Raw genomic sequence first — 12,423 nt, 5'->3', positions numbered from 1 at the left:
ACACCCTCTGCCAGGATCGGTCTGCAGGTGAAGGCTGAGCAACAGAACGACATCACTGGTCAGCTGGTTCCCATGTTCTAGTGGGTCCCGTGGAGGCTCTGATATAAAAGAACAAAGTAAATATGAAATTATTAAAATGCAAAAATTCATACTGTAGAAAGTGATAGAAACATCTACCATGGACAGTATTTACGCATTAATTTGTCTGCTACTTTTTGCCAGCCCTCTCTCCTGGCTTTAGCAGACTTTGAGGTGTTTTAATTAATGACTCAAATTCAGCATAACCTTCCATTAAAAGCTCGTGTTCTGCTCGAGAGAAAAACTGTGGGCGTTCTTTGGCCATGCTGAACAGCCAATAGCAGCGCTGCTGATCATTGTTTCTGCTATCGATACATTTCCCCTTTTAAACAAACGCATGAACGTGCAGTTATCTCAGATAACTCAATCCAGCCATACTAATCATAAACAACAGGTGTGATGAAGAACCCAATTAGCCGGATCAGGATTAGCCGGATAAACTAATCCTGGATGTTTTAATCAGCGTAAGAAGAACGGAGCTCTGGGGCCGGCCTGGATCAGAACACGCTTCGGTCCGTTTATGTCACCGCTCCGCCTCTGTGAACAGACTGCGGGGGGCGGGGCTTCAGTCGGCCTTTTGTTACATCACTTCCAGGCGTTTAAGTGGGAAACTTTAAAAGCTGGCAACGTTTTTCTGATGATTATTCAACTTTAAAACAGTTAAAGATCTGAGTACCTGCAGCCAGATGACTGGTGTTTATTTTACCAGACCTGGAAAATCAATGCTGTCCTGTTAGATTAACACAAAGTTTAATAACGTCTCTGAGCTTTAAGTCTAACACTAACACGAGGAAAGAACAGCGTTAAAGAACCTTTCTAAGGTTACTAGAACTAAACAGCTTCCTGGCCGCCATGTTGGATCCTCGCCTAGTTTTCCCGCTCCTATGACATCCTGTCTGCGCGTTAACCGGGAGGCGGTCCGCTCCGGTTAACTCAGTTCTGGTTCTGGTCTCGTTCATGAACCGGGCCGGGTTCTCGGGACCCGGTCTGACCAACAGCAGATCTGACCCCCACAGACTCCAGAACCGGACTTTGATCTGTTCCTTACCTGCCTCCCCCTGAAGAACCCCGCGGTTCTGCCACGCCGGCTCGGTCCAGACGGTGCCGTAACGGCCTTGATTAGCAGCTAGCATCCTGCGGTTCGGCCGCTGCCTGCCCGCCGGACCCGAACCGGGCCCGGATTACCCGGAGCGGGGAACAGAAGCGCCATGATCCCACCGATCATGGTCGATGCTGCGGCGCGTGTCGACTGGTCCGCCACATTTATGCCAAGCATCAAGGCGCGTGTTGATGACGTAGGCGTGACGTCACGCATGAAAGCCAGCCGCACCACAGACATATGAGCCGCACCACTCGAAGCCCTGGGAGAGCGGTTGCGCCTGATTCAGGGCGGATGTCCGTCAGTTCTTGCCGTCTTGGCTTCATTTGCGCTTCTTAAAACCAGTGAAGCTATAAAAGTCATTATATTAACATTAACTCAGCATCCTGGTTAAACGGACAGAACATCTAGTTTTTATCTCCTCGTTTCCTTCCTGATCCAATGAACATCTCTTTAAATCCAGACCTGCCAGACTTGATTATTTTGGATGTAACTTTATTCACTGATGATTTGATCACATTTGGGATGTTTTTCCTGTGATCCATTCATGCGGCTCTAGAAACAAACGTGTTTTCCATCAGCAATACAATCACAATTTTAAAAAACACCATTTCCAAACGGCAGAGGTATGCAATCATTTAAGAATGGATGGATAAGACGGGTCCTTTTTAAACATGTTTCCTCTAGGCAGCATGTTTAACATCATGACCATCTTCTTCGTCACAGTGTCAGTGGAAAACAGCCAAAGGATCTTCACACTGGGTGTAAAACGCAGCGCTGCAGAAGATCCTTCCTGCCCACAGGAACCATCTATAATACCTCCTTGACAAAAACATCAATATTTCATTTCCTGTTGGGATAAATGAAGTAGTTTTGAATTTGAATGTTGAATTTAAAGTGGGTTTCCTCCACATGGAAGGGAAGAGAGCTGCAGCAGTGAGATATTGTAATTTTATTGTTTTAGAGTTTATAATCATAGTTTTACCAGAAACTTTCAGGAATCTCTCCACAGCATTAAGTAGCAGTCAGACTGTTTAATATATAAACTGGTTTGGTGGTTGTTCTTTATGTTCAACAAGGATCCTACTTAACAAGCTGTTCTTTTGGATATTCTGATTAATACATTTCTTATTTTAAATAGTCCTGGTTTACAAACATCTTTGTTGATTTTGTTGCTTTGGGTAAGAACAGAGAAAAGTGATAAATAAAAGAGTTTTGATGTTTGTCAGAATGGTGCAGCCGTGCCAGCAGCGCCTTCAGTCTGATGGCTGCTGCAGCCTCCTCCAGCCTGAGAACAGCTGGAAGAACCACAGCTGGAGGATTAGAAGCAAAGCAGGATGTAGTCTCTGCCTCTCTTTGTCTGTTTGGAGGATAAACAAAAAAGAAAGAGAATAAACTACTGTATAACAGCTTAAATGTTAAAAAACAGAGCGCATTACTTGGAGTTTTCTGCGTGACATCTGCAGTTATCTGAATGATTGACCCTGTTCCTCCTGCCTTTGACTTCAGGTTCTAGCAGACCTTTCCAGGCTAAACCTGGAACCTCCAGATCTAGTGCCCCCCAGAGGCAAAAACCTAAGATGCTGCTTTAATATCTCAGTGTATTAAAGGCCTTTGTGTCAGCCTGAGGACAACAGCAGTCAGCCAGTAACAATGTCCACATGGATCATTATTAAAGGTAAAGGCTACCTTCATGATGTTAACGTAATAAAAGTACCTGACTGGATGCCAGTATCAGTGATATTTTCAGTCAGTCACGCTGATCACTAACACACAAGAATCCATCTTGTCCCGCTCCCGTCTCAATCGTTTGGGCCCAAACCAAAAACGGTGCGGGCCAATCACGTTGCAGTATTAAGGTGTAAGGCGGGACATCCAGCTGTGGGGGAAGCGTTAGCGGCTGAGGCGCACCAACATGAACCCGGCAGCGCAGCAGGACGCGTAGCTGCAGCTCTCACAGGTAACTAGCCTTACTTGCTATGCATTCTGGGTACTTGGCTCTTTGAGCACTATTGGGGCAGTTTGCGCCCTTCAGCTGGTTTGCACCCCCAGTGGAAACGTGCAGGGACTGCAGAGCGGCAGGTTGAGTCTGTCCTCCAGTTCACTATGTGACGTTTGGTTATTAGATGCCACGTCGATCTGAACGACAGAGAGAGACGTCTGAGGTGTCCCGGTGGTCAGCGAGGACTGGAGGACGTCTTTCTGCAGGCAAAACCTCACAGACAGCCCCAGGTCCCCTCTGCACTACACACAACATTAATGTATGTTTGCTGGCCACTTTATTTTTGAAAGGACAGTTGAGAGACGTGTTTGGACACCTGAGCAGTGATTTCTTTTCTTCGTGTTGGTCTGTGCAGTAGAGACTCCTGAAGTGAAGGCCGTTTCCAGTCAACCAAGCATACACGGGTTTCCTTCCTTGCCATTTCAAGGAAGATTTTAAGTTTGTTTATTTTGTGAGTGTGTAACAGTACTAGCTGTTTTATAAGGTTCCTTTTAATACCATTGCTGTTGTTGTTTTTTGACACTATTATGCACTAATGAATGATCAGAGATACTGAGGTGTGGTGTAATTCAGTCCCAGAAACAAATTAATAAATTCTGATTGATGGTAAACTGCTACCGGGACTCTGAGTCTACTATTGTGGTTAAACTCTCACAACTGATTGGTCAGAATCCACAAGTACGTCTTTGGAAGATGGACATCAGGTTCTCATGACGTCTGCTGCTTACATTTTAATTTGATACTGTGGCGTGAGAAGAAGGAGGTGAGACTTTACTGGGAACAGGTAACTTTATTCCCCTCTCGTCATTCTGCACAAAACAGCGCAGCAAGCCTAGCCATTCACCTCAGGCCTTCATGGAGGCCCCCTGCTACCCCAAAGCCTGCTGGGTGACAGGCACCTCACCAACAGGTACAATACCCTGACTGGCTAAAACCAACCTGTGGTAGGCGGGCACTAGGCGGCACTTCGTCCAATCAGCTCAGTAGGTCCTGCTGAATGTCCCTCCTTTCCCTGAACGGATTCATGGCAGCAGAACCAGAAGGTAGAGAGCTACAGATGATCAGTCTGGGTCGCCGGTTCCTGAAGTCCACTGTGGCTCTACGCTCCTTCAGGAGGAGTGAATGCTGCTTGGAGAGACTTGATGCAACCTGCTGGAGGTTCTCCTCCCTGTTAAAGGGGAGTTTTCCTCTCCACTGTCGCTTCATGCATGCTCAGTATGAGGGATTGCTGCAAAGCCATCAACAATGCAGACGACTGTCCACTGTGGCTCTACGCTCTTTCAGGAGGAGTGAATGCTGCTTGGAGAGACTTGATGCAACCTGCTGGGTTTCCTTAGAGAGGAAACTTTCTCACCAACCTGGAGGATCTCATGGAAGCTGACTTTGGAAAGAACCTTGAGATGATGTGTTGCTAATTGGTGCTATATAAATAACATTTAATGGAATTGAATTGCTGCGTTTACGAAAGTCAAGGTTTAACTCAGCCAGGATATCCTGAAAATCCCATCTTAATCCGCTATTTTGGTTTTGTGAAACAGTCGCATTCCTTATATGTGTACACATGCCTGGCAAATAAAGCTGATGCTGATTCTTCTTCAACCTTAATAGACTGACAAACAGCGCCACCTACTGAGGAGTTAATTAACGGATTTCAGTTGGAATCAAAGGAGTATCTGTTGTTGTTGTTGCTTTTTTTATCAGTTGCTGCATTTAAGAGCGAAAGCCACAGTAAGAAATTCTGCTTCTCATTAAAACTGGATCTTTCTCATTCCCTTCTCTACTTTTTTTATTGAGACGTTTTTGTTTCAAAGGTTGAAAATTGACCTGACCATCCTAAATGTTCAAACTGGTTTGTTTTTGTACAATAATCTGTTCATAATTCTTTTGCAGATAAATCCACGAGACAAACAAGACAAATAACAGAATAAAATTGTACAGTATTGTGCCAAAAACGGAAAAACTTAGAAATTCTCTCTCAGTTCCGTGATTTCCTGGCAGTCCCTGAAGGCATCATTCTGACCGTTAGAAAACGTTAGAAACGGCATCCAAACGTTACCGTTTTGAGAAGCACGGGCGGTTAGCGGCCCGGTGAGGAATAAACCCAACCAAAGATGGAAGTTACCGAAGACCAGCGATTAGAACCGATCCGCACCTTCATCCACAGCAGCTTCCGGCTGGACCCGGACAAATGGCGGGAGTTTGTAGCCGAGAAGAGCAACATGGCGGCCGTGAGCCGCTTCATTAACGGCCCTGACGCCGTGCAGCTGTTCCACCAGCTGCAGCCGCCCTCCGGGCTGTGCGCCAGCCTCAGCGTCCCCCCGGGGGTCCGCACCAAGGTCCTCTGTGTGTCCAAGTCGGTCCCGGAAGCCCTGCCCAAGGAGAACCCGGGCAAAGTCCTCCGGATGCAGGAGTTCCTGGGAGGAGAGGCTCTGAGGACCCTGGTCAGCCTCCATGACGAGGTATGCTAATGCTAACAGCGTTTAATTATTGTTTTCTGAATTAAAACAGAATCAGAGGCTTTTCCTGTTGCCTGAAGCGTTCAGATGATTGTTGAATTTCAAAGTGTTTCTCCAACATTGCACCCAGCTAAGTGCGTCATCAGACTCCAGGTGGGAGCGGTCACACACCTGTGTCCTCTGCCGTCAGGTCAGCAGGTGGACTGCGGGCCTGGCCCAGGATGCTCTGAAGCTCACAGAGAGGCAGAGGAGCACAGCGTTAGTGATGAAGGCTCTGGAGGAGGGCCACACCTTCCTTCCTCCACCTGATGCTCTCCGTCACCTGGACAACCCCGTTGAGCTCAGTCAAGGTGGTGGTCACCATGGAAACAACGGCAGCAGCAATCACGAGCCTCTTCAGGAAGATTCTTCAGACAGCCCCCGCCTCCTTAGCAGCACTAGTTACCACGACGATGCGCCCAATAGTTGCAGTAGTCTCCGTGACAACGTGGACCAGAAGGAGCGGTAAGACATCCTGCTTCCTGCTTCCTGGTACTTCCTGCTTCCTGGTACTTCCTGCTTCCTGGTGCTTCCTACTTCTTCCTGGTGCTTCCTGCTTCCTGGTGCTTACTGCTTCTTTGTGCTTCCTGCTTCCTGGTGCTTCCTGCTTCCTGGTGCTTCCTGCTTCCTGGTACTTCCTGCTTCCTGGTGCTTCCTGCTTTCTGGTACTTCCTGCTTCCTTGTGCTTCCTGGTACTTCCTGGTACTTCCTGCTTTCTGGTGCTTCCTGCTTTCTGGTGCTTCCTGCTTTCTGGTGCTTCCTGCTTTCTGGTGCTTCCTGCTTCCTGGTGCTTCCTGGTACTTCCTGGTACTTCCTGCTTCCTGCTTCCTGGTGCTTCCTGCTTTCTGGTACTTCCTGCTTTCTGGTGCTTCCTACTTCTTCCTGGTGCTTCCTGCTGCTTACTGCTTCTTTGTGCTTCCTGCTTCCTGGTGCTTCCTGCTTTCTGGTACTTCCTGCTTCCTGGTGCTTCCTGCTTCCTGGTGCTTCCTGCTTTCTGGTACTTCCTGGTACTTCCTGCTTCCTGCTTCCTGGTGCTTCCTGCTTTCTGGTACTTCCTGCTTTCTGGTACTTCCTGCTTTCTGGTACTTCCTGCTTTCTGGTGCTTCCTGCTTCCTGGTACTTCCTGCTTCCTGGTGCTTCCTGCTTCCTGGTTCCTTCATGCTTCCTGTTGCTTCCTGGTACTTCCTGGTACTTCCTGCTTCCTGGTGCTTCCTGGTGCTTCCTGGTGCTTCCTGGTGCTTCCTGGTGCTTCCTGGTACTTCCTGCATCCTGGTGCTTCCTGCTTTCTGGTGCTTCCTGCTTTCTGGTGCTTCCTGCTTCCTGGTGCTTCCTGCTTCCTGGTGCTTCCTGCTTCCTGGTACTTCCTGCTTCCTGGTGCTTCCTGCTTCCTGGTTCCTTCATGCTTCCTGGTGCTTCCTGCTTCCTGGTTCCTTCATGCTTCCTGTTGCTTCCTGCTTCTTGGTGCTTCCTGCTTCCTGGTGCTTCATGCTTCCTGTTGCTTCCTGTTGCTTCCTGCTTCTTGGTGCTTCCTGCTTCCTGGTGCTTCCTGCTTCCTGTTGCTTCCTGGTTCCTTTTTTTTTTTTTTTTTTTTTATTGAAGATATCAAAATTTACAAACAAACATGGCTGCATAGAGTTCGTTTCTTCAAGTCAGCTTACATAGACAATATAGCCAGGGGGAGCATCTTTTCACACAAATTGAAATATATCTATAACATAGACTTGCTATAGAGGGTTATTAGCATAAACATTCAAAGACATAAAGCCAAATAAATATACAAATAGAAAATTATAAAGATAATTATAAAAATAAAAAGCAATGATACAAATAAAAGAAAATTATGATAAAGTATAATATGAGGGGAGAATTCAGTCTTTGTTTAGCTGTTTACTTCTGTAGGGAAGTGTTTTAGGACATCATATATTTTTTGTGCTTTAGGACCTTTCAGAATTTTTAATGATTTTATATATAGCTTAAACTCGTTTAAAAAAACAACAAGTTTGGGAGATGATTTGAGAATTCTACATTTATGAATGAAAAATTTAGCTAGACATACAATCGTATTCGTACAGAGCTCATCAGCTTTACTTTGCAATATTAAACCAAAAGTGATATCGTCCCTGGAGATAAAGGTTGGGAATGAAGATAGTTGTTGTTTAATCCACCTATGCAAATCACACCAAAATGTTTGCACCACTGAACATGAGAAGAACACATGGTCCGTAGTTTCGATGTCATTTTCACAGAACGTACATGTGTTATCATCTATACCAAATCGAAGTCTCAACAATTCTTTAGAGGGGTAAATGTTGTTCATTATTTTGAAGTGTGTTTCTTTCACCTTTGGGGGTATAGGAAGTGCTAAATACATTGTTCTTACTTTAGTTATTGAGCTTTTATCAAATTTTTGTAGGATGTTATTTTTATTTTGTCTTTCAGGATAAAGGTATTCATTAAAACAGTTTCTAATGAATTGGTTAGTGCATTTCCTATCCATAATGTTAATCCCTTGAATTGACAGAGTAGATAATTGTGGGTGAATTGGACTATATGCCAAAGTATTTTTGGTTAAAAAAACAAATTCTTGGGGTAGTGTTCTATGTAATTTATTAAAGTCTGACTCTAAAGGTTTGAAATTATGTTTAATGCAAAAATGTTCATAATTATTAAAGGCTCCGTTGGCATCCATCAAATCTACTATGGACCATATATTTCTCCCATACCAGTCTTCAAAGAACAGAGATTTGTTGCGGTGCAGAATATATCTGTTGTTCCAGAGAACAGTTGTGTGGGGTGAGTAGTTATGTACATATAACATTTTCCAGTACAAGAGGATTTGTTTGTGAAACTCTGACAGTGTTATTGGCAATTTGTCTACATTAAAGTCCGCTCTCAGAAGAAATTCCAATCCTCCAATTTTCTTGAACAAGGTCCTTGGAATACAAAACCAGAAGGAGTTGCTGTGTTTGATCCAAGATTTTAACCAATTTATTTTTATGGTCCCATTTAGACAGTCAAAATCAATGACTTTGAGACCTCCATCTTTTATGTCTTTAACCATACTGCTTTTCTTCATGTAATGTGGTCTCTTTCTCCAAATGAAATTTAGGTTGATTTGGTTAATAGATTTAATTAATCTGTTTGGAATGGCATTGGAATAAGCCGGGTAGATATATCTAGATAAGCATTCCATCTTAGTTAGGTAGATCCGTCCTAGTATTGATATATCCCTCTGTAGCCATAAGTTTAGTCGTGACTTGCATTCTTTTATTTTATTTTCTACATTCAGAAGTTGGCTTCGTTTTTGGTCTCTGGATAAGTGGATACCCAGATATTTAATTTCAGATTTAATGGGGATATTACAGATATCTTTCAATGGCGTTTCATGTACAGCCATCAATTCACATTTTTTAATGTTTAATGTTAGGCCTGAGGCTTTGGAGAATTTTTCGATTTTAGCAATAGTTTTTGAGATTTGGTGTCTATCTTTCAGGAATATTGTTGTGTCATCTGCTAGTTGGCTGATTATTATGTCTGTGCCGAGTACATTAAGTTTTTTAATATCATTACAGTTCTTAATATAGATAGCTAGCATTTCTGTGGCTAAGATGAACAGGTATGGTGAGATGGGGCAGCCCTGAGGAATCCCCACATTAACTTTGAAGCTTGGGGTGGTGCCACTGGGCAGAAGGACACAACTGTTAATATTTCGATACAGTCCAGTGATAAATTCTCTAAACTTGACTCCGAAACCAAAGTGTTTGAGAGTCGAAAGAATAAATGGATGCTCCACGGAGTCAAACGCTTTGTAGAAGTCTAGAAAGAGAAGAAAACCGTCATCTTCTATTTGGTTTCTATATTCAATGATGTCCATTACCAATCTAATATTATTATGGATTGATCTTCCCTTTAAGAATCCTGACTGTGTATCTGCAATTAGATCTAAAATCCCTGTTTGGAGACGAGACTTGAAGATGTAAGTTAGAAGTTTGTAGTCTGAATTCCTGAGAGTGATGGGTCTTCTGTTATCTATGATTCTGGGATCTTTCCCAGGTTTTGGAATCGAGACGATAACTCCATGTCTCATTGTTGGTGGGAGCTCACAGGTTTCAAATATTTCAGTAAAAACTTGTAGCAGCAGGTCTCTTAAATCTGTCCAAAAGTGTCTGTAAAAGTCTCCTGTGAGACCATCAGATCCTGGGGCTTTGTTAAAGAGAGAGACGACCAATCACTGCATCAAGTTCTCTAATTGTTATTGGATTATCACATGTTTGTTTGAAGCCGTCCTCCACTTTGGGAATATGTTTGACTATTTCAAGAAAAAAAAGTTCACAGTCCATGTAAGAGAACTTAGAGCTATAGAGTTGGCTATAGAATTTAAAGATTTCAGTAGAGATCAATTTTTCATCTGTGACTTCATTATCATTAATCATCAAGGATCTGATGCTATTTCTTTCCTGTCTTCTCTTCTCCAGACCACAGAAATACGCAGAATTTTTTTCTCCCTCCTCTATCCACTTAGCTCTGGACCTGATGAAGGCCCCTTGGGCCTTACGGTTGTAAATTTCATCTAGTTTAGGTTGGAGGTGTAGAATCTTCTGTCTATCTTCTTCAGTTGGGTTTGGCCTGTTGCAGTAAATATTTAACTGATTAATAATGTCTACTTCTTCTTTTTCCCTATCTTTTTTAATAATTTTGCTGAATGAAATGGTAAATAGCCGTATTTTATATTTTAAAAATTCCCATTTTTTGTAGCATTTGTTAGTTCCTCCAAATTGGATATTTCTTTAATTAATGATTTGATTTTCTGGCAGTAGTCATTGTTTTTAAGCAGAGTGGAGTTAAACTTCCAATATGTGTGTGAGTGGATAGTGTTATCATTAGGTTTGATCTGCAGTAAGATGATACAATGATCTGTTAGAGGTGCAGCAGAGATATCAGAACTAATATTATATAATAGTAAATGATTAGCAATCAGCCAGTGATCTATTCTCGATTTAAAGTTATGGTTCGGGCTAAACCAGGAGTATTTAGATAATCCTGGATTTAAATGTCTCCAAATGTCAACCAAATTATGTTTTTCGTAAAAGTTTGTGAATGTGATGTTTGGGTGACTTGCAGAGTATCTTCTAGGATATTTATCTAAAAAATCATCATGAACTAGGTTTAGATCACCACCAATTATGACATTATCAGTTGAGAATGTTAATTTGAGATTGTCTAAATGTAGGCCGATTTGATCAAGTAGGTTTTGGTTTTCTCTGCGGATGTTGTATCCATAAATGTTAACTAATATGAATTTTAGACCATCAATGTTAATAATAAGAATGATCCAGTGACCATACTCATCTGCTATATGGGACACAATCTGACCTTTAAAGTTATTTAGGAGGATGGCGACCCCTGCTGATCTTGGAGTGCCATGGCTAAAGTAAGCTTCATCTCCCCACTGTTTGGTCCAAAACACAACATCATCATTCATAGAATGCGTTTCCTGCAAAAAAATTATATTTGACTTCTTCCCTTTACAAAATAAAAAAATGCTTTTTCTCTTTGTGATGTTTCTTAAACCCCTTGCATTAACAGATATTAAAAGAATATTGCTCTTTAAACTGAACATAGAGCAAAAACAAATGAACAAACAACAACACTAGATTACTGAGCTTAGAACAGTAACGGTTCCCTTTTAGGAAGATATGATAGTAGCAAAACCTTGAAAATACTTTTTCATTTAAACTCACTTATTTTGGGGTTCAAAACCCTTGGACGATTGTATCTATGGTGACACTCTTTGTCCATTAATGAAGGCATGGGGGCCCCGGAACACCGTCTTTAGTCCTGCTTTCCTTGCTTGTTCCACTTTGGGCCACACGGCCCTCCGTGCCTCTCTGTCCTCCTTGGTGAGATCTTCTGCCAGGCGGATGTTCAGCTCCCTGCAGACAGGGTGAAGTTTGGTGACCCTCCAGAGTTCGTCCCTGAAGTGGCGTCCTGTGAACTGCAGGATGATCTGACGAGGGCGGTTGGTGTTGTTTGGTCCCAGTCGGTACACAGAATCCAGGATGAAATCTATCTTCTCCCTCCAGTGCGGCGCGATCTTTCCGATGATATCAGAGATGACTTTTCTCGTGTTTTCATCTTTTCCTTCCTGTAATCCAATAACTCGCAGGTTCCATTTTCTTTTATAGCGCTCCATCTCTGCAACTCTTTTTTCTATTTCTGCTGCTTTTCTTCCAAATCCTGCGTTCTCCTCTCTGAGTTGTTTCACCTCGACGCCCAGTTTTTGACACTGTTCTTTACATTGTTTGATTTCGGCAGAGTTAAACTCCACCGCTTTGGTGATGTTGGTTATAGTCAGTGTGTTCTGCTTCAACTCCGTTCTGAAATCCTGCATCATGCTCTGAAGCGTGCCGATGGCAGACAGGATGGCAGCGGTAGAGTTTTCTTCAACACGGGCTTCAGCATCTTCCACGTCGTCTGCTTTGGGCTTTTTGTGTGTCGCTGGTGGTTTGGCAGGAGATGTTAAAGGGTTTTTGGTTCCTCTGCTGTTAGTTTCCATCCTTTCTGAACCACAATAGTCGTGTGTCTGGAGCGCCTTCACTTTAGCGTTAGCTTTGGTGCTAACGTTAGCCATGTTCTACAACAAAGTTTTCCGGGAGGTTTTCAGAGTTACTTACACGTTCCTGGGATATATTAATAAGATCTCTCCAGTCTCACCTTAAACTAAGTGAGGGTTTCGTTGACATATATAT

At 43.2% G+C, this 12,423-nt stretch overlaps 1 protein-coding gene across 2 annotated transcripts in view; it reads left to right on the top strand.

Moving 5' to 3' along the window:
- Positions 1 to 5,082: 5,082 nt before the first annotated feature.
- LOC105920276 (dynein heavy chain 17, axonemal) overlaps positions 5,083 to 12,423 on the top strand; it is a 56,826-nt gene continuing 49,485 nt past the window's right edge. For both annotated transcript variants that reach the window (XM_036132898.1, XM_036132897.1), the window contains exons 1-2: positions 5,083 to 5,638; positions 5,826 to 6,139. In XM_036132898.1, coding sequence (XP_035988791.1) covers positions 5,291 to 5,638; positions 5,826 to 6,139 — 662 coding nt within the window. In that variant the 5' untranslated portion in view covers positions 5,083 to 5,290. The remainder of the gene's footprint in view (positions 5,639 to 5,825; positions 6,140 to 12,423) is intronic.

Source organism: Fundulus heteroclitus, unplaced genomic scaffold (assembly GCF_011125445.2).
Source record: "Fundulus heteroclitus isolate FHET01 unplaced genomic scaffold, MU-UCD_Fhet_4.1 scaffold_56, whole genome shotgun sequence".
In the NCBI taxonomy this organism is placed as follows: Eukaryota; Metazoa; Chordata; class Actinopteri; order Cyprinodontiformes; family Fundulidae; genus Fundulus; species Fundulus heteroclitus.
This window is presented reverse-complemented; position numbering and strand designations above follow the sequence as displayed.